Source organism: Impatiens glandulifera, chromosome 2 (assembly GCF_907164915.1).
Source record: "Impatiens glandulifera chromosome 2, dImpGla2.1, whole genome shotgun sequence".
Lineage (NCBI taxonomy): Eukaryota > Viridiplantae > Streptophyta > Magnoliopsida > Ericales > Balsaminaceae > Impatiens > Impatiens glandulifera.
Window position 1 is genome coordinate 3686404 of NC_061863.1, and position 19108 is coordinate 3705511.

Consider the following 19108-nt stretch of genomic DNA (forward strand, 5'->3'; position numbering starts at 1 on the left):
CACCCACACCCACACCCACACCCACACCCACACCCACACCCACACCCATATATTTTGTTGATATTTAGTCTTGCTATGCTATATCTATTTTCTACTCTCATTATAAATATATTTATATATATTTATATTATTTATATTTATATTTATATCAATAATATTATTAAAAATATTCTTTCATCTGATTTATTTCTCAATGTATATATAATTTAAATTTATATTATTATTTTTAATTTTTAATAAATATGAGAGAATAAATTATTTGCACAAAAAATATATATTTTTTACTTTATATATATATATATATTAAATATAAAAAATTAATATCTTCTTTTAACATTAAAAATATAAATAACAAACTTAATATATGTAATAATAATTTTATATGTAACATACATATATATATATATATAATTTAAACAAATATTAATATATTAATAATTTAAAAATATTATTTATAATAATTAAAAAAAAAGTAAAGAGAGATAAATTATCAAATAATTTTATCATAATAAAAAATGAATTAAAATAAATAATGATGACATATATGTACTATATAAAATTGAAGGAGGAAAAATATCATATTCTCAAAGCATTATATACGATGTTTACTCATTTTATGCAAATTTTTAGTTCCTATCATTACTCATATATAATATTTTTTATATTTAATTATTTATATATATATATAATAACATTTTAAAAATATATAAAAATAATAATTATATATATATATATAAGTTTATATAATAATTTTAATTAATTTTGTACTCATATATATATATATATATATAATTTTTTATATTTTTATAAATTACTTCCATGTAACCAATTTAGATGAAATATAATATATATAAAATAGTTTCTCATTATTATTTATTATATTATTATATAATAATAATATATTATTATTATATAATAATAATATTACAAAATATATATAAAAAAATTCATATATATATTCTATTCTTAATTGTTTATATATATATATATATATATATATATATATATATATTATATTATGAATTTTTTCAATTATATATTTATAATAATAATTTGAAAATTTTATGTTTTTATATATAATGTATTGAATTTATAAATGTTCTCTCCTTCTCATTACTAATATATCTATAAATTCATTTATTTATAATAAAGAATGATGTATTCAATTCTCCCCTATCATATTTCCATTCAACTCAAATAAGACATCATTAATTACTTACTAAAATATTTTTTTATTTATATTTTTTTTATATAATATATACATATTTATATATAATCTCTATATATTAATTTTTAAATTTATATTAAATATATTTTATCTGTCATTAATTATATATATTTACTTTATATATATAATAATAATAATTTTATATATACAAAATAACACCATAGAATCAACCCTTTATGCATATGTTTATTATATTTCTTTTTGACTTGTTTCTATCTATACATACAAATATTATATATATATATATATATATATATATATATATATAATAATAATAATAATAATTTTTAATATTGTTTTTATTAATCACCTTACATGCATGTTTAATTTTTAATTACTTCTTTTTAAAATTTTAACAATCTATTTAATATTTTTTAATAAATAAAATAATAATCTGAATCTTGGATTACTACAATGTTTTAAAATTAAAATTTATTAAAAAGATTCACTCAATCCAATAATACTAAATTAAAGAGTAATCCTATTTAATAATAATAATTTGACAGTTACTTAGTTTCATAATTCCTTAAACCTCTCACTTGAGAGAAAGAGAAAGAGAAAGAGAAAGAGAAAGAGAAAGAGAAAGAGAAAGAGAAAGAGAAAGAGAAAGAGAAAGAGAAAGAGAAAAAGAAAAGGAAAGATGAGAAATTGTAAGGCATTATTATTATTAGTGTTTTCCATAATTCTGATAATAAATCAGATTAGGGAAGAAATTAGCAAGATTGGATCTGAATTACTTCTTTTTTCTATTTTTAAAATTTTAACAATTTATTTAATATTTTTTAATAAATAAAATAATAATCTGAATCTTGTATTACTACAATATTTTAAAAATAAAATTTATTAAAAAGATTCACTCAATCCAATAATACTAAATCAAAAAGTAATCCTATTTAATAATAATACTTTGACAGTTAATTAGTATCATAATTCCTTAAACCCTCAATTGAGAGAAAGAGAACAAGAAAAAGAAAGATGAGAAATTGTAAGGCCTTATTATTATTACTAGTGTTTTCCATAATTCTGATAATAAATAATCAGATTATGGCAGAAATCAGCAAGGTTGGATCTGATCAATTCATTAGGACAAGAGGAGTACAATTTATACAAAATGGAAAACCATTTTATGCAAATGGGTTCAATGCCTATTGGTTAATGTACATCGGCACCGATCCATCAGAAAGATACAAAGTCACCGCCGCCTTTTCCGACGCCGAAAAACATGGTCTCTCCATTGTCAGAACTATGGCTTTCAACGACGGCAACGGTTACAGAGCCCTTCAAACCTCTCCCGGTATTTACAATGAAGCAGTTTTTCAGGTAATTAATCTTTTTTTTTCTTTCACTTTTTCAAAAAAGTTAAATATAATTGATTAATGGATTTTTTTTGGTTTGTTTGTTAGGGGTTGGATTTTGTTTTATCTGAAGCTAGAAAGTATGGGATGAAGGTTTTACTATGTTTGACTAACAATTTTAAAAATTATGGAGGGAAAATACAATATGTTGAATGGGGCAGGAGTAAAGGGCAGGTGATTCCAAATGAAGAGGGTTTCTATACTAATGCTGTTGTCAAGGAGATGTACAAGAATCATGTCATGGTGACTTAATAATTTTTTTAATTCCTTTACTAATAGTTGTTTGTGTTACTCGCCGCCACGGTATTAAACGCAGGTCACAAAAATAAATTTAACGTTATAAGTTGTATTGTTTTTGTGCAGAGAGTGCTGAATAGACAAAATACATTCACAGGAGTTATTTATAAAAATGACCCTACCATATTGGGATGGGAACTTATGAACGAGCCTAGATGTTATTCCGATAAATCTGGAGCTACCATTCAGGTAATATATATTTTTTTTTAAATTATACATTCCGTGAGTAAAAAATTGGAATCGATTTGAATGGTTTGATGATTGGATTAACATGTACACATCTAACATATATGGTTATATATGGTTATATTAGGGTTTGTTGGCTGTGGTTATTTACATCATTAGATTTATTTTTTGGTATAGTTTTTTGAAAAATAAATCAATTGAGTAAAAAGTATAAATATATTATATTTTTAGTTTAGATTAGAATAGATTGATGAAATGTAAAATTAGATTAATGCATTCTCTTCAAACAGGAGATTTCTAACATGTCCTTAATTTAGTAATTTAGATGTATAATATTTAAAAAAAAGTAATTGGTAATGTTTTTAATTGACAATTAAATAATATTATATATTTTGTACAGTCATGGATTAAAGAAATGGCTGCATATGTGAAATCCATAGACAACAACCATATGGTAGCTGTTGGCATGGAAGGTTTCTATGGACCCTCACATGCTGGAAGGCAACAAAATAACCCTAATTTTCAAGTTGGAACTGATTTCATCGAGAATAATCTGATTCGCGACATTGATTTCGCTACAATTCACACGTATCCTGATAAATGGTAAGCCAACAAGTTTCGAGACTCACTAATCTTAAAAATTATATTTCACTAATAAGTTATGACTAATCTTTTTCTAATTTATAATTTGTTGATGAAATTAGGGTTGAAGGCTCAAAAGAAGTCGCATTCCTCAATGATTGGATCAACAATCATGTTCAAGATGCACAAAACATAATAAAAAAACCGCTCATGTTTACGGAATTTCAGAAAAATAGTTGGGACCACGGTTTCAACATGGTTCAAAGAGACAATATGTTCAAAACAATTTACTCGGCAGTTTATTTGTCTGCGGTTAAAGGAGGAGCTGTATCTGGTGCTCTATTCTGGCATTTAATTACAACCGGATTAGACTCTTTTCGAGATGGGAATGCAATAATTTTAACTGACAAAACTTCAACAAATATTTTAATAGCCGAGGAGTCTGCTAAACTAAAGAAGATTACAAATATGTATGCCTCCATTGATTCTTAAAGAATGGTCCAAAGAAAAGATATTGAGAAATAATTTAAACATAATAATCTTAATGATATATCGCTTAATATATCTGAAAAAATAATCAACAATTTTATATTTTCTAGCAATAAAGAAAAAGATAGAAGGTTAAATTTATCAGGTTCTTGTGATTATTATTTTTTTAATTTAAAAAGTTAGTATGTTTTTAACAAAAAAAAAAAAAAAAAAAACATAAATAACCTTGAGAAATCGAATTCATGCAGGTTATTCATTCAATCCAATAATAAAATATGACAATTTTATTTTTAGATTTACACAAACTTAATGTTTAAATCTAGTATAGATATATATAAACTCACAAGTTGGACAGAGATGGTAATAAATTTCAGTGCATGAAATTAATCATAAGAAATTAAAATAAATAATACTTGAAGTATATTTCTAAAATAATATTTCATAAATAGTAAATATTATATTTCTAAGAAGCTTAAAAATTGAATGATTAGTAATTAGAGAATACCCGTACTAAATTAATCCAAACACTTAACAATTTAGATTTTATTTTTGAAATGTTCGGTTTTCGCTTCTCTTAGAATCTCAAGAACGCTGAATATCTATAATTTAGTTGGCTTCTTAAGTGATACTAAAAAAGAATTTATTTTGAAATAATTTTATAATTGATTCAATTTTTACTTTAAGATACCAATAATTGGCTTCTAAATGTTTTTTTTTCAAAATCTCTAATTATTAGTTGATGGTTAAAATCATCACTTTGGCATGTATTTACTTTAAAAAATAAAAGGTCAATTCAGTGTGAAAGATTTTTAAAATAAAGATAATTATTTTGGCATGAAAATGACATTTATTAAAAACAAAAATAAATTGGTTCAAATTGTAATTATGCTTGTATCTTTTTTAAAGTTATTTACTTTCATTATCAAATTTGGTTGAAAAACATATCAAAATTTAAATATTTAGGACTAATAAATATTCATGCTTTTAAACTATTTAGGACTAATAAGTATTTTACAAATATTATTTATATATAGACATAATTTAAATAAATTAAGAAAATGTTTTGAATACTTAAAAATATTTGACCTTTTAAATTTTTTAAAATATTTTAACTTTCAAATTTTAAACAATTTCATTCTTATTTTGAATATTTAATTTCAACTTTGTAAAGGGTAAAATATTTTAAATGCTCAAAATATTTTCTTAATTTCATTTTCAAATTTTATTTTTTTAACTTTAAAAAATACATAATTGGGTGGGTTTCAAGTAAGTTGCACCATAGCTATTTGGAGCCCTACACATATTAAACTTTATTTTTTAAGTTATTTTTCTTTAGTATATATATATACTTATTTATTTGTAAATGATTGAATTATTATAAATAATATATTTAAAAAATATATATTTTTAACCTAGGTTGACTTAGGCCTATTAGATTTATTAATTATATATGTTTTAAATGGGCTGCGCCTTAGTTGGCTTACCCTGTGACCAGCCATGTATACATAAGGGAGATCGGTTTGAATGCTACCTACAATCTATTTAAAAACTGAAACAATTTAAACATAGAAAAATATGATTATGAATAATTAATAATTATTTTTTATAATTTAATATTATTATGTCATTTTTTTACATACATTTTACTGATAATAAATTGGAAACAAAATTGAATGTTATTTTAAAACTGTAACATTTAAAAAGAAAACTAAATCAATATTAAATTAGAGGAAAAATGAGAATTCACTAGATATGAAACTGAAATAACAAACAACCAAAATGTAAAGTGTTTTGTTCAAGAGATATATCTCATGTTTGATTTGTTGATCTTATTTTATTTTGCAAGAGACAAAAAATATAAATATTAAAAATAAATAAATAAAAGAGAAAAAGAGGTTGGGACGAAATAAATTATATGCTGGTTTAATTGTAAACATATTTCACAAAGTTTTCAATCTTTCCATTTTATATTTTTATTTTGTTACATTTGGTCATTTGGGTCATTTGGTATTGTTTTTAAAGTTTATCAGGTTTAAATGAAAAATAAGTAATAAGTATACAATTAATTAAGTTTAAAATATTTATATTTATATATATATATATAATATAGTTTTAAATTATTCCTTATATATTTAGTTTTATTTGAAATTACTCTTTTAACATTTAGTTTTGTTTGAAATTATTATTTTTATATTTACTTTTGTTTGAAATTATTTTTTATACATTTATTTTTGTTTGAATTCATATCATAAAATATTTTTTATTTTTTTAAAGTGTACTGCGTGTAAATTTTTACTTTGAAAGACTTTTTCAAATTTATTCTTAAACGAAGATATATATGATTTGTTCCCTTTTCAAATAACAATATTATAGACTAAGGTGATAATGAAATTGCTAAATCTTGTTTTATATACCTCCATAAGATATTTTAAAAAAAACTTTTGTTAGCTCCGAAAATTTTTGAAGAAAGACATTTTTTCAACTAACTGCAATTTTGAATTGAATTATCTAACTAATTTAACAATTTTAATCACTTGGGTTTTAAACAAAATAAATGTACAAAAACAAAATTTAAACAAAATTATATGTATAAAAACAATTTCAAACAAAATAAAGAGATATATTTAAAACTTAATTAAATTTATAAGGAACATTTTCTCAATCATCCAAAACAATATTAAAGAATTGATTATTTAGATAAGAATGTCATTTAGAGTCGGTTGGATTAAAATAACTTATATATTAAATTTACATATTATTAAAGTAAAATAAGAATATTTTAATTAAATTACTAGACAATGTAGGAGAATGACATAATAAGGTTTTTTTTTTATTATTTTAGAAAATCTATGTATGAGAGTAAATGATATCAAAACATATTTAAGAATTTGTTAGATTTTTTTTATGTTAGATTTTTATTTTTATTATGTTGGAAGAATTTATTAGATATTAATGAGTTATTTCATGTAAAATATATATTTTTTATTACAATAACTAATATTTTAATATAAAAATACTTAGTCAATTAATTAATTAAAATATTTTAATCTTTTCTTAAAAATTTAAATATATTTCAGTGTTTTAATTTAAATAATTTCAAAATTATTAATTTTCAATAAAATATATATATATATATATAATGATGCTTAATTTTCAAAGTATTCGGATTGTCTGATCGAGAAATATGGTTAATTTGGATATATATGTGAGAGTAAATGTATATTTGAGTCGGATTGTGGATTGAACCGCCCATAAACTTCAAACGGTTAAAAATAAAATAAAAATGTTATATGTCTGTTTCGAACTTGTAACTTAACCAAACAAGTACAATCCTCTAGACTAATAAAGCTTTTTATTTTAAATTCAACACACCAAATTTGATAAACGTGATAGATTCAACTTTTCAACTAACTAATATATATATATATATATATATATATATATATATATATATATATATATATATATATATATATATATATATATATATATATATATAATGATGCTTAATTTTTAAAGTGTCTGGATTGTCGGGGGTCGTGAGCTGTGGTTAATTTGGATATATATGAGAGTAAATGAATATTTGGGTCGAATTGTGGGTTGACACGCCCAAAAACTTAAAATGGTTAAAAATAAAATTAAAAATGTTCTAGGTATGTTTCGAAATTGCAACCTAACAAAATAAGTACAATCTTTTAACCAATTAGGCTAATGGATATTTGAGTCGGATTATGGGTTTATCCGCCCATAAACTTAAAACAGTTAAAAGTAAAATTAAAAATATTATAGGTAATGTATGTTTTGAACTTGCAATTTAATAGAACAAGTAGAATCTTTTAACCAACTAGGTTAATAAAACTTTATATTTTTAATTTAACACCAAATTTGATGAACGCGGGACGTTTTAAAAATATAAGTTCAACTTTTTAACTAAATAATGATGCTTAATTTACAAAGTGTCCGGATTGACGGGTCCACTAGTAAAAATAGGGCCTAAAGCGAGCATAGTTTGTGATTGGTTTAAAGACCAATCGCCATTATATAGGTAATAACGATTGGAACTTAAATCAATCGCTACTACCTATACCTAACGGCGATTGGAACCGCTATTATTTCGAAGTGGCGATTGAATTGGAGACCAATCGCGAGTCCTTTGACATATTTGTTATTGAACTTAGACGAACTATAATATTTATATAATAATTATGATTAATTGAGAACAAATATTTGTTTAGAAAAGGTTGAAATGAACAAGTAATTGGCTTAAAAGAGTTTCAATTGACATTGATTTATACTTATAAATACTACTTGGCTATAATTGACATTACAATAATACTAAGGAGGTGCTTGGTTCAAATAAAGGAATGAGAATAGGATTGGAATTGATAGATGTGTGGAATGAGAATGGGTATGATTGATAGAAGTGTAATATTTGGTTAAAAGTTTTAATTATTCTCATTCCAATTGATAATGTTTGGATTAATAAGAAAAAAGTTATAAATATAATTTTGTTATTAAAATTATGATTAACATTTTAATTTTTTTTATTAAATTAAAAATATAAAATATTATTATTTTTATAATATAATTGTTTAAAATATATAAAATACTTAAGTGACATAATTTAATAAAATATAAACATCTAATATTTTATAATATTAATTATATTTTTTCAAAATAAAAATAAAAATACTTATAACAACAAAAAATGTTGAATGTTTCAATTTTTTTACTAATTATAAATAAATAATTATTTATTAAATATAAATAATATAAGATAAAGTCATTCAAATATTACAATATTATATGGTAATAGTAGATAAATACATTTAAATTAAATATAATTTTGTATTTAATAATATATTATAACATGGTATAATTTTTTTAATAATAATTTTTGTAAAATTATTTCATATTTAATTTTTTAATATTTTTTTATATAAAATTGCTATTTTATTTTTAGTTTTATATTTTAATTTTAATTTTATTATTAATATATAATATTTAAAATTAATTATATAAAATTAATTATATTATTATTAGTTATTGTAATTATTATTAAAATTTTATTTTAAATGATTCCTTAATATTATTTAAATAATTGAAATTATTTATTTCATAAATAAAAATTTATTATTATGTTAATTATAAAATAATATATAATATAATTATAAAAATATATATATAATATTATAATTATAATTATAATTATAATTATGAGAGAGAAAAAATAGGAGAGTGGAGATGATGGGAGAGAAAGTGTAGTTACGGAATGAGATTCATTCCTCCCAATTTATAGAGGATTGGATGATTCTTGAGTATCCGGGAATCAAATCAATATCCTGGAATCAAAATCACCCACCAAACATCTTATTTCATTCCTTTTTCCCATTCCTGAATGCAAAAACCACTTACCATGCCCTAAATGAATTTAATATATATTGACTTGGTAAAAAATAGATTATTTCTCAAACTTATTGATTGGGAAGATAAAAGATATATATCTTTTATAATAATAGCATATAAACTCTTTAATTTGGGTTGGTTTTATCATCGATAATAGCATTTAAATCCACCAATTTGGGTTTTGGGTTAATTATTGCGGTTTGGTTTTAGGGTTGTCTTGTTTTTATTGTATTTTTTTAAAATTATTTTTATACTAAATCTACATTTAAAATTATTATTTAATAAATAAATTCTCTTAAATTTGTTATTTGAATTACTAAAATTATTATTTATAATTATAATGAGATTTTTTTCAACACAATAAATTCTCTTAAATTGTTATTAATTTTTTTTAATATTATAACAAAAATTAATTTTTATAAAAAAGTTGTATTGTAAATGTAAAAAATAAATAAATTAATTAATCCACGTAATATTTCCAATCGCGATTTAATACTGTTCGTATTAAAAAGTATTTTGAGGCTGAGAGCCTCCCCTGCTCCTGGCGCGAGATAACTGAAAATCGCTATTAGAATCCTCCCTAGCGTCGCGGTTCATCCGAAACCCTAGAGGAGGAATCGTCTCCTTCAGCGTTACGGTTCCTGTCATAACCACAGTAAGATCTGAGTGAAGCCGCCGCCGAGTTTAGATCGATCAAGTTCATCGGCAGTCCGCTCTCGTGGACAAACGCTACTCACCATCGCCGCCATTGTTTCTCTCTCTTCTCTCATCTTCTTCAACTTCCTCGTCTTGCCGCCCTTCTCCATCATCGTCTTTATGTTATAGACGAATGAGCATTGACTGTGTTTTCATTGGGAATTTCACAATACAGTGTGATAGATATGATATACTACGTACTATTATCTTGGTGGATTTCCAAGTACTAATTGCAAATTCACCTGCAAGGGAGCATGTCAATTTTTTACTATATGATTCATATTATTGTTATTTATTTCATAATAGTTCAACCGAATTCAATGTTACTTAGGAAGATAACAAATCAGTATAGCTAGCTAATTTCTAATAATTTGTTAATGCAATATTGTTACGATCGGGATCGCTCTTGGAGGACCGGGGGTTGCCGGCGTAAGGGGGAACGCTTACAACAACACAACGCACTCTGATTGGTGATAGTCCGGTTAAAGACTAAAACCGTTTTTTTAACACCACACAAGCTGTCACAGACTCTTGAACCGGGTTCAAGGGCGGAAATGTCTATTTCAGCTTGAAGCAACACACAAGATTTGGATGATGTTTATAAGGGATCGGTTAGAGAGGATGGATAGACCGGTTTGGTTAAGGAATCAGATTATGTTTCAGTTTGGTTTGAGGGAAATGACAGTTCAGTTTAGAAAATATAAGCAAGAAATAAAGAAAATGACACGAGACAAGATTTTTTATGGATGTTCGGAGCAAACTCTCCTACGTCACCCTTTCTTCTCAGATGATGAGAAGGATTTCCACTAATTTGAATGTTACAACACTCACACAATGCCGAACGAGCCTTAATCGCTACTCGCCGGTTACACCACTTCACTCTGATGTAATACAAAAACTTAATACAACAATAATGTTTTCAAGAATTGAAACTGCTATTTGGGATCGCGCATGAGATTTCCTTTTACTATTGGATGTTCAATTCTCTCTCTTGTATGTTACGGAACTGTATTTAATGAAGACCTTCGTCTTCCTTTTATAGTGAGAAATATCCTAACGGTTATCTTTTTCTCTCTCCGTAGGATTGGTCATTCTGAGGCCACGCCGGTTCAGAGATGTTGCGTGCATGTTTCACTTTTCTAACACTTGGCAACCATGCGTGCACCGGTCATGCTTTGATGACGTGAGCGGCTTGCAGTTTTGGACATATGGCAAGCATGCACGTTCCGGCTGCCTGATTCAAATCTTGCTTCGGATCTTGGATAATCAGATCATCATTGTTTTTATGCCATGTTTCTGATCTGGATCTTATCTTCTTGCATATTTCCGAGAAATATCTATCTCGTCATATTACGTCATCTTATATTTCAAAGTTTCCGGTTGATCTTTTCGTAGTATGAGCCGGCTGGGATATTTGAGAGTTTTATTTCTAGCCGGTCTGGTTGGGATATTGAAGTCGGTTCCTCTTGATCATGGCTTGATCATTTGGAGCCGGATTACTTTGGTATGTTCTCCAGCCGGTTTATGCGGCTTGATCTGTACCTGCATATGAAAGTTGAGATTAATTAAGTTCTCTGGCCGGTTAAAATTAACCTACTTAATTTTTCTAACAATTTATTCCTTTTTGATTATTTAGAATAAATATTCAAAAATTGTAGTGTGTAACCGGTTTAAAATTAATCTACTTAATTTTTCTAACAAATATTTTGGTTTGCTTTGTTCTAGTTACGAGTGCAGTCTCCTCTTTAGCTAGCTAATTGTTTGCATTTCTGATTTCTATCTGTCATACAACTTGTGTATTCATACTTCTATATACATATCAGATTTGGCTTCATATATGTAAATAAAAAATTGTTTTCAGGTATTATTTATAGGGTTTTAGGTGTTATTTTTTTCCCTTAATTTTGAACAACATATTTCTTTCTTTCTTAAATGAATCATTTGTAACCAGGCCTCTTTATTGTAAACAAGCTTAATGTGCCTCTTGAAATATTATCATCACTTTATTGATTTGAATAAAGGCTAATATATGTTCAAATTTCTTACTGTGGTATTATGCCACTTATTTTAAACTGTAGAAGCTTGAATAATTGCCTCAAACACATGAGTAATTAACATCTTTGATTTTTGCTATAACCATCGGTTCCTAACTTGTGTTTTAATTTCATTTCTTTTTGGTTGAGTGCTAGATTAAGGAGTTGTTGAAGACGTGTTTTCCTTGCGCCACCTGAGTTCTTGTTTTTTTATTTGTGACCGGAGTTTCCTTGAATCCAGGTATTTAAACTTAAATTTTTAGGTCATAGTTGAAATTGCTAATAAAAGATTATATTCATGATTTAATATTGAATATAAGTTTGGATATATATTGATTATATTGCTACTTTTCTTTATTATTCTTCGTTATTGTTTATGTAATGTTAGATATTTCTTTCAGGTATAAATGACACCTCCAAAGAGTTTTCAGCCTGGATTTTCACAATCACAACTCAATGCCCTTAGAAAGAAAAAAAAAGGATTTCGGGTGAGACGACCATTCACTAATGATGATGTGCAAAATTTAGATGAACCCACACAATTGACGGATGAAGGCACACATATAGAGTCTTCAAGCTCCCAAAGAAGACGAGGTATCAAAAAAAACTTTGAATTGGACAAATTGACGGTTAATGGAGAAAAGGTGCAAATCATATTTAGCCCAATTGAAAGAAAGTCGTGCCGCAAATATAGGGGCATGTGGAGTCGTCATTTGGGGGCTATTGTTCGAGAGAACAATATTATTCCACATTGCATGGTCAATTGGCGCCACCTCACCCCCACCACCTTAGATACTTTATGGCAATCTGTTATCGTGAGTTAATCGTTTTTTATACATTTTTGTTTGTAATTAATCATTTTTTCTTATAAAATATTTTATTTCAGGATAAATTTGATTCAGATGATATTGAGAGTTATCGAGACGAAACTTTGAGACACATTAAGTCGAGGTGAGAGGATTGGAGGTGCGACATAAATCTCACTAAAATAAGGTAGCACGATGGAGATGTGGAAGCCATCAGGGCGGATAAGCCTGATGAAATGACACAACAAGATTGGGAATGGCTTCTTGAGAACCATTATTTTACCGACAAATTCTAGGTTCTTCTTTCATATTTTGTACTAAATATAACATTTTGAATCTAACATCATATATTAATTGCAGAAACGAAGTGCTACCAGCATCGTAAACAAAAAAATCAAGATATGTACATCATTCTGGTAGCAAGTCTTTTACACAGATACAACGAGAAATGGTAAGACTTATTTTTTATCATTGTTTTTAAATGAATTAAAATTTAACTTACATTCTTAGGAATTGCAAGATTGATCAATTCTAAACTATGAAGATTTGTTTTTGGCGACAAGGACCAAAAAAGATAAAACTGTTGATCCTCATATTCTAGAGAAAGTGGTAAGTATATATTAATATGTTACTTTACATTTTTATCTATTATTGATATTAACATATTTTTTGTTGTAAGATGAATTACGACAGTTGCGAGCTGAACGTCCAGACATTTCTGATGTCGATTTGGCTAAAGGAGTTTTTGGTCCTCAAGAAAAAGGAAAGATTAGGAATGGGATCAATTTTAGCTTCTAGAGTTAAAGGCCTGCAATATCCAAAAAAGAACTACGTCGAGATAATGTGACAATGCAAAGAAAAATCGTTAATATTGAAGAGGGGATGCGGACGGAGAGGGCTGAAATGGAAGAGAGGTTGAGGATAGAGAGTCGAGGAGAGGGCTCAAATGAAAGATGAAATGGAAGAAAGGTTGAGGATAGAGAGAGCCGAGATGATGCGTTTTATGTCCTAGTTTATACTTGGCGGTGCATTGATAGATCCTACATTATTTGCCCAGTTTACTAATCTAGGCGGTCAATCATCGGGTCAAGGGTCATTAACCGCAATTCCACCCGTGCAGCCCCAACAAAACGATGATGATTCTGGGGAAGACGCGAATTAAGTAAGAACTTTAATTATATAATTTTGGTTAGGTTTCTAATGTTTGTGTGTGATATTATGATTTTAAATGTTGGTGTTTGTGTTAAAATTTTTTTGTTATGAACTTGGTATATTTTGGTTGTGTGGTTGTTTAATAACATTGGGTTATGATGATGATATTGAGTTAAATTTTCGGTTTTATAGGTATTATTGTAATATTATTATTGAATAATAATATTATTATTTATATTGAAAGTAGCGATTTGATTAAACACCCATCGCTAGAGGATAAAAGGTAATGGCGATTGGATTAAACACCGATCTCTAGAGGATAAAAGGTAATGGCGATTGTATTAAACACCAATCGCTAAAGGATAAAAGGTAATGGCGATTGGATTAAACACCAATCGCTAGAGGATAAAAGGTAATGGCGATTGGATTAAACACCAATCTCTAGAGGATAAAAGGTAATGGCGATTGGATTAAACACCAATCGCTAGAGGATAAAAGGTAATGGCGATTGGATTAAACACCAATTGCTAGAGGATAAAAGGTAATGACGATTGGATTTAACACCAATCGCTAGAGGATAATTGCGATTGGTATTTTACCAATCACCGTAGCCAATTAAGGCAACCGCGATAAAACCTCTGCCGATTGATGACGATTGGTTTATGTCTGGCGATTGGTATGGAGATTAATAGCGATTGGTTTACCAATCGCTATAAAGTCTTTTTTTACTAGTGGTCGAGAGAGCTGTGGTTAATTTGAATATTTATGTGAGAGTAAATTAAAACTGCTATCACATTTTCACCATAAATTTTTTTCTCAATTTTATATCATTATTCGTGCAAATGCACGAATTAAATGATAATTTAATTTATAATTTTAAATAATAATAATAATAACATATTATAAAATTAGGCCATAACCCAATTAATGGCTTGTTTGATTTTTATCGAAATAAATAATTATTAAACTTACCAATTAATCATTTAAGCGTACTCCATGTTTAGCAAAATATAAATATACTTAATCAAATTCATAACAAATTATAATTTAAATTTCAAATATAAATATCTATTAAATTCCAAATTTTAGTATAACTAATTTATACAAATTAACGATAAAGGTTGATTACTCAAATATGATTATATTATTTAAATAATAAATTTAAATATTTAATTAAAATAATGATTCTTTTTTTTAAATTTAAGCATTTTATTTTATTTTTAACTTAAGATAGAATGATTACAATTTGAGATGATCATCTAACAAATAATAATATATTGTCCAATCAAAAATCATGTTAATTAAACTAATGTGTCTATCCTGAAAATTATAACAAATAGATTGATAGTGTATAAATTAATATAACAATAATAAAATAAATAAATAACATCTTTAAGTAAGATAATAAAAATAATTAAACATAAATTCACTATTACATGAGGTTAATCATAATCATTTATACCTAGAAGAAATTTAACATGAGAATTTGACTAATAATATAAATAATGTTGGAGTAAATAATAATGTTATAATTTGTAGTTTTATATTAACTTAAAATATTAAAGTTTATAAATTTGATTTTTAATTATTCATAATATTTTAACTAGTTAAATATTAACTTTTTATTATTATATAAAATAAATTATTTTAAATATGAGAAGAAGTATGAAAGTGATAATTAAAAATGTTAAACTTTTTATTATTATTAGAATTTGTTAGACTTGTTATATTTGTTAAATAATTTAATTAGTCAGATTCATTTAAAATACTTTATTTCTTTAGTTATTATTTATCTTTTCACATATGATTTTTTTTACTTTATAATATTTAATTAATTACTTTACAAACATGTCTAATACTTTTAAAATCTTAAGATTTTACGAATTTACATAAAGTTAATGAGTCTGATTTTAAGTAAACTCTTAAATATATAAACTCTTACGATTTTAAATTTATGATAATAAGATTTTACGATTTTACGATTATATAAATAATTTCGATTTTATAATTTTATACGATTTTACCGTTTTAAAAAACAAATTTATATTTAAAAATAAAATTATTATTTATTTAAATAAATAAATTAATATAATTAATTTTGTAAGTATAGTTATTTATAGTGTTATTTATTATTATTTTTTAATTAATTTTATATATTAATATATAATATTTTTAAAGTGATTAGTATAAATATAATTATTATTTTTATAAGTTTACAAATGACTAACGATTTTATGTAAACCCTCAGATTTGAGGACATTGAAGATGTCTTATTATTTAATAAATAATTCAGATTCCTAAAATATTACTTCAATCAATATTAATATATATATATATATATATATATATATAAAATATTTACTATATTTAAATTTATTACAAAAATCCATCAATATTATATAATTCATCTTTATGTAGTCAAATTAATTATAAATTAATCTTAATTAAATTTTCATAACAGTCCATGAATTAAAAAGGTCTTGTAACCGATTCTCCTTCTTCCCCATTTAAACTTGTAACTTGAAAGAGATAGATAGATATATATCTATATAGAGAGAGAAAAAGATGAGGAAATGTAATGCATTGTTACTACTGTTTTCCATAATTCTGATAATAAATCAGATTAGGGCAGAAACTGACAAGAATAAATCTAATAAATTCATTAGAGCAAAAGGAGTACAATTTATACTAAATGGAAAACCATTTTATGCAAATGGGTTCAATGCCTATTGGTTAATGTACATCGGCACCGACCCATCTGAAAGATACAAAGTCACCACCGCCTTTTCCGACGCCGGAAAACATGGTCTCTCCATTGCCAGAACTATGGCTTTCAACGACGGCGCCGGAAACAGAACCCTTCAGAGCTCTCCTGGTATTTACAATGAACCTGTTTTTCAGGTAATCTATCTACTTTTTCAAAAATTAAATAAATTTTAATATTTGATTAATGGGTTTTTGTTTGTTTGGTAGGGGTTGGATTTTGCTGTATCTGAAGCTAAAGAATATGGGTTGAAGGTTATAATGTGTTTGGTTAATAATTTTGATTCTTTTGGAGGGAAAAAACAATATGTTGAATGGGGCAGGAGTAAAGGGGAGAAGATTGAATCTGATGATGGTTTCTATACTAATGTTGTTGTCAAGGAGATGTATAAGAATCATGTCAAGGTAATATTTCCTTAACTTTTAAAATGGTGTAAATGAAGACAACATTACCTTATGAAAGATGTAATATTCAATTCTTACTATGAACTTGTGTTATGGGTCACAAAAGAAAATTATTGGAAAAGATACAAAATTAACTATGCTCGATTTTGATTAAAATAACCCTCTTCGTTGTATTGTTTTTTGTGGTGCAGACGGTGGTGAATAGACTAAACACGATCACGGGAGTTATTTATAAAGATGATCCCACCATAATGTCGTGGGAACTTATTAACGAGCCACGATGTCCCTCTGATCCATCTGGAGCTACCATTCAGGTAATCATTTTTTTGAAACTATACATATAAGGTCATAAGTGTAATAAGAACAATTTAATGTGATTTTGTAAAAACTTTGAACCACATTTAATTATGGTTAGGTTTGATGTTTGGGTTAACTTGCCCACCCCTAACCTACTTTTTTAGATTAGGGTTTGTTAGATCTTGTTTGGTTATAGTTATTTATATCAAAAGATTTATTTTGTCAATAACTTTTTTTTATATGGTTTGTTGAAAAATAAGTGAATTGAGTAAAATATCTAAATATACTAGTATTTTAGTTGAAATTAAAATCATGAGATTTAAAATTAGATATTGGGTTATAATAACTCCAACTTTTCAAGGCCTTAAGTCAATGCATTCTCTTAAAAAAGGAGATTTCTAACATGTCCTTTAGAATTAGTTAAATAAGTATTAATTTCTAAGGCAGAAGTATAATATTTCTATAAAAAAAAAAAAAAGTAATTGGTAATGTTTTAATTGACAATTAATATATTTTATATATACAGTCATGGATTAAAGAAATGGCGGCATATGTGAAATCCTTAGACAAAAATCATATGGTAGATATTGGCATGGAAGGCTTCTATGGACCCTCACATGCTGAAAGGCAACAAAATAACCCTAATTTTCTAGTTGGAACCGATTTCATCGACAATAATCAGATTGTCGACATTGATTTCTCTACGGTTCATACATACCCCGATGGCTGGTAAGCCTAAAAGTTTTAAGACTCGCTAATCCTAAAAATATATTTCACTAATAAGTAATGACTAATCTTTTTCTAATTTATTATTTGTTCATGAAATTAGGTATAAGGACGTTGGCGAAGAAAAAGAAGTCGCGGTTCTAAATGATTGGATCAACAGTCATCTCCAAGATGCAGAAAACATAATAAAAAAACCTCTCCTATTTGCGGAATTTGGAAAAAACAACAAGGACATGGGTTACAACATAGGTCAAAGAGACAGAATGTTCGAAACAATTTACTCGACGATTTATTCGTCTGCGGGCAAAGGAGGAGCTGCGTCGGGCGCTATATTCTGGCATTTATTGACAACCGGGATGGACTATTTACGAGATGGGTATGAAATAATCCTAAGTGAGACAACTTCAACAAATATCTTAATAGCTGAGGAGTCTAATAAACTAAATAACATTACACATATGCATACCCTCCATTGATTAATAAACAATTGTCCAAAGAAAAATAAATTCAATCAAAGCATTATTTAAGTTGATTTTGATAATAATAGAGAAATTATACAGACAACTACTGGGAGAGCGATTCTCCCAGCGACTGTCTACGTGGCCTGCCACGTAGGCCCAATAAAAAAAAATCTAAAAGCCCAGGAGCCCGCCCTTTCATCTTCCATTTGTCATTTTCATCATCTCA

The 19108-nt window shown here is 26.0% G+C and overlaps 2 protein-coding genes across 2 annotated transcripts; both read left to right on the forward strand.

Annotated features, from left to right (window-relative positions):
- The first annotated feature begins 2272 nt into the window (after nucleotides 1–2272).
- LOC124924159 (mannan endo-1,4-beta-mannosidase 7-like) lies at nucleotides 2273–4163 on the forward strand. Its single transcript, XM_047464235.1, has 5 exons — nucleotides 2273–2548; nucleotides 2632–2826; nucleotides 2947–3069; nucleotides 3467–3669; nucleotides 3771–4163. The coding sequence occupies exons 1-5, from the start codon at nucleotides 2273–2275 to the stop codon at nucleotides 4138–4140; spliced, it is 1167 nt and encodes a 388-aa protein (XP_047320191.1). The 3' UTR covers nucleotides 4141–4163.
- Nucleotides 4164–16794: 12631 nt separating this feature from the next.
- On the forward strand, nucleotides 16795–18897 carry LOC124924160 (mannan endo-1,4-beta-mannosidase 7-like). Its single transcript, XM_047464236.1, has 5 exons — nucleotides 16795–17131; nucleotides 17204–17398; nucleotides 17590–17712; nucleotides 18222–18424; nucleotides 18525–18897. The coding sequence occupies exons 1-5, from the start codon at nucleotides 16796–16798 to the stop codon at nucleotides 18895–18897; spliced, it is 1230 nt and encodes a 409-aa protein (XP_047320192.1). The 5' UTR covers nucleotide 16795.
- Nucleotides 18898–19108: the final 211 nt, after the last annotated feature.

What these genes read in the sequence shown, in the direction of transcription:
- LOC124924160 (XM_047464236.1), top strand. Translation starts at nt 16,796, where the DNA reads ATGAGGAAATGTAATGCATTGTTACTACTGTTTTCCATAATTCTGATA. An exon ending in ACAATGAACCTGTTTTTCAG is followed by an intron (nt 17,132 to 17,203) that starts GTAATCTATCTA and finishes TTTGTTTGGTAG; the next exon opens with GGGTTGGATTTTGCTGTATC. An exon ending in CATACATACCCCGATGGCTG is followed by an intron (nt 18,425 to 18,524) that starts GTAAGCCTAAAA and finishes TCATGAAATTAG; the next exon opens with GTATAAGGACGTTGGCGAAG.
- LOC124924159 (XM_047464235.1), top strand. Translation starts at nt 2,273, where the DNA reads ATGGCAGAAATCAGCAAGGTTGGATCTGATCAATTCATTAGGACAAGA. An exon ending in ACAATGAAGCAGTTTTTCAG is followed by an intron (nt 2,549 to 2,631) that starts GTAATTAATCTT and finishes TTTGTTTGTTAG; the next exon opens with GGGTTGGATTTTGTTTTATC. An exon ending in TGTACAAGAATCATGTCATG is followed by an intron (nt 2,827 to 2,946) that starts GTGACTTAATAA and finishes GTTTTTGTGCAG; the next exon opens with AGAGTGCTGAATAGACAAAA.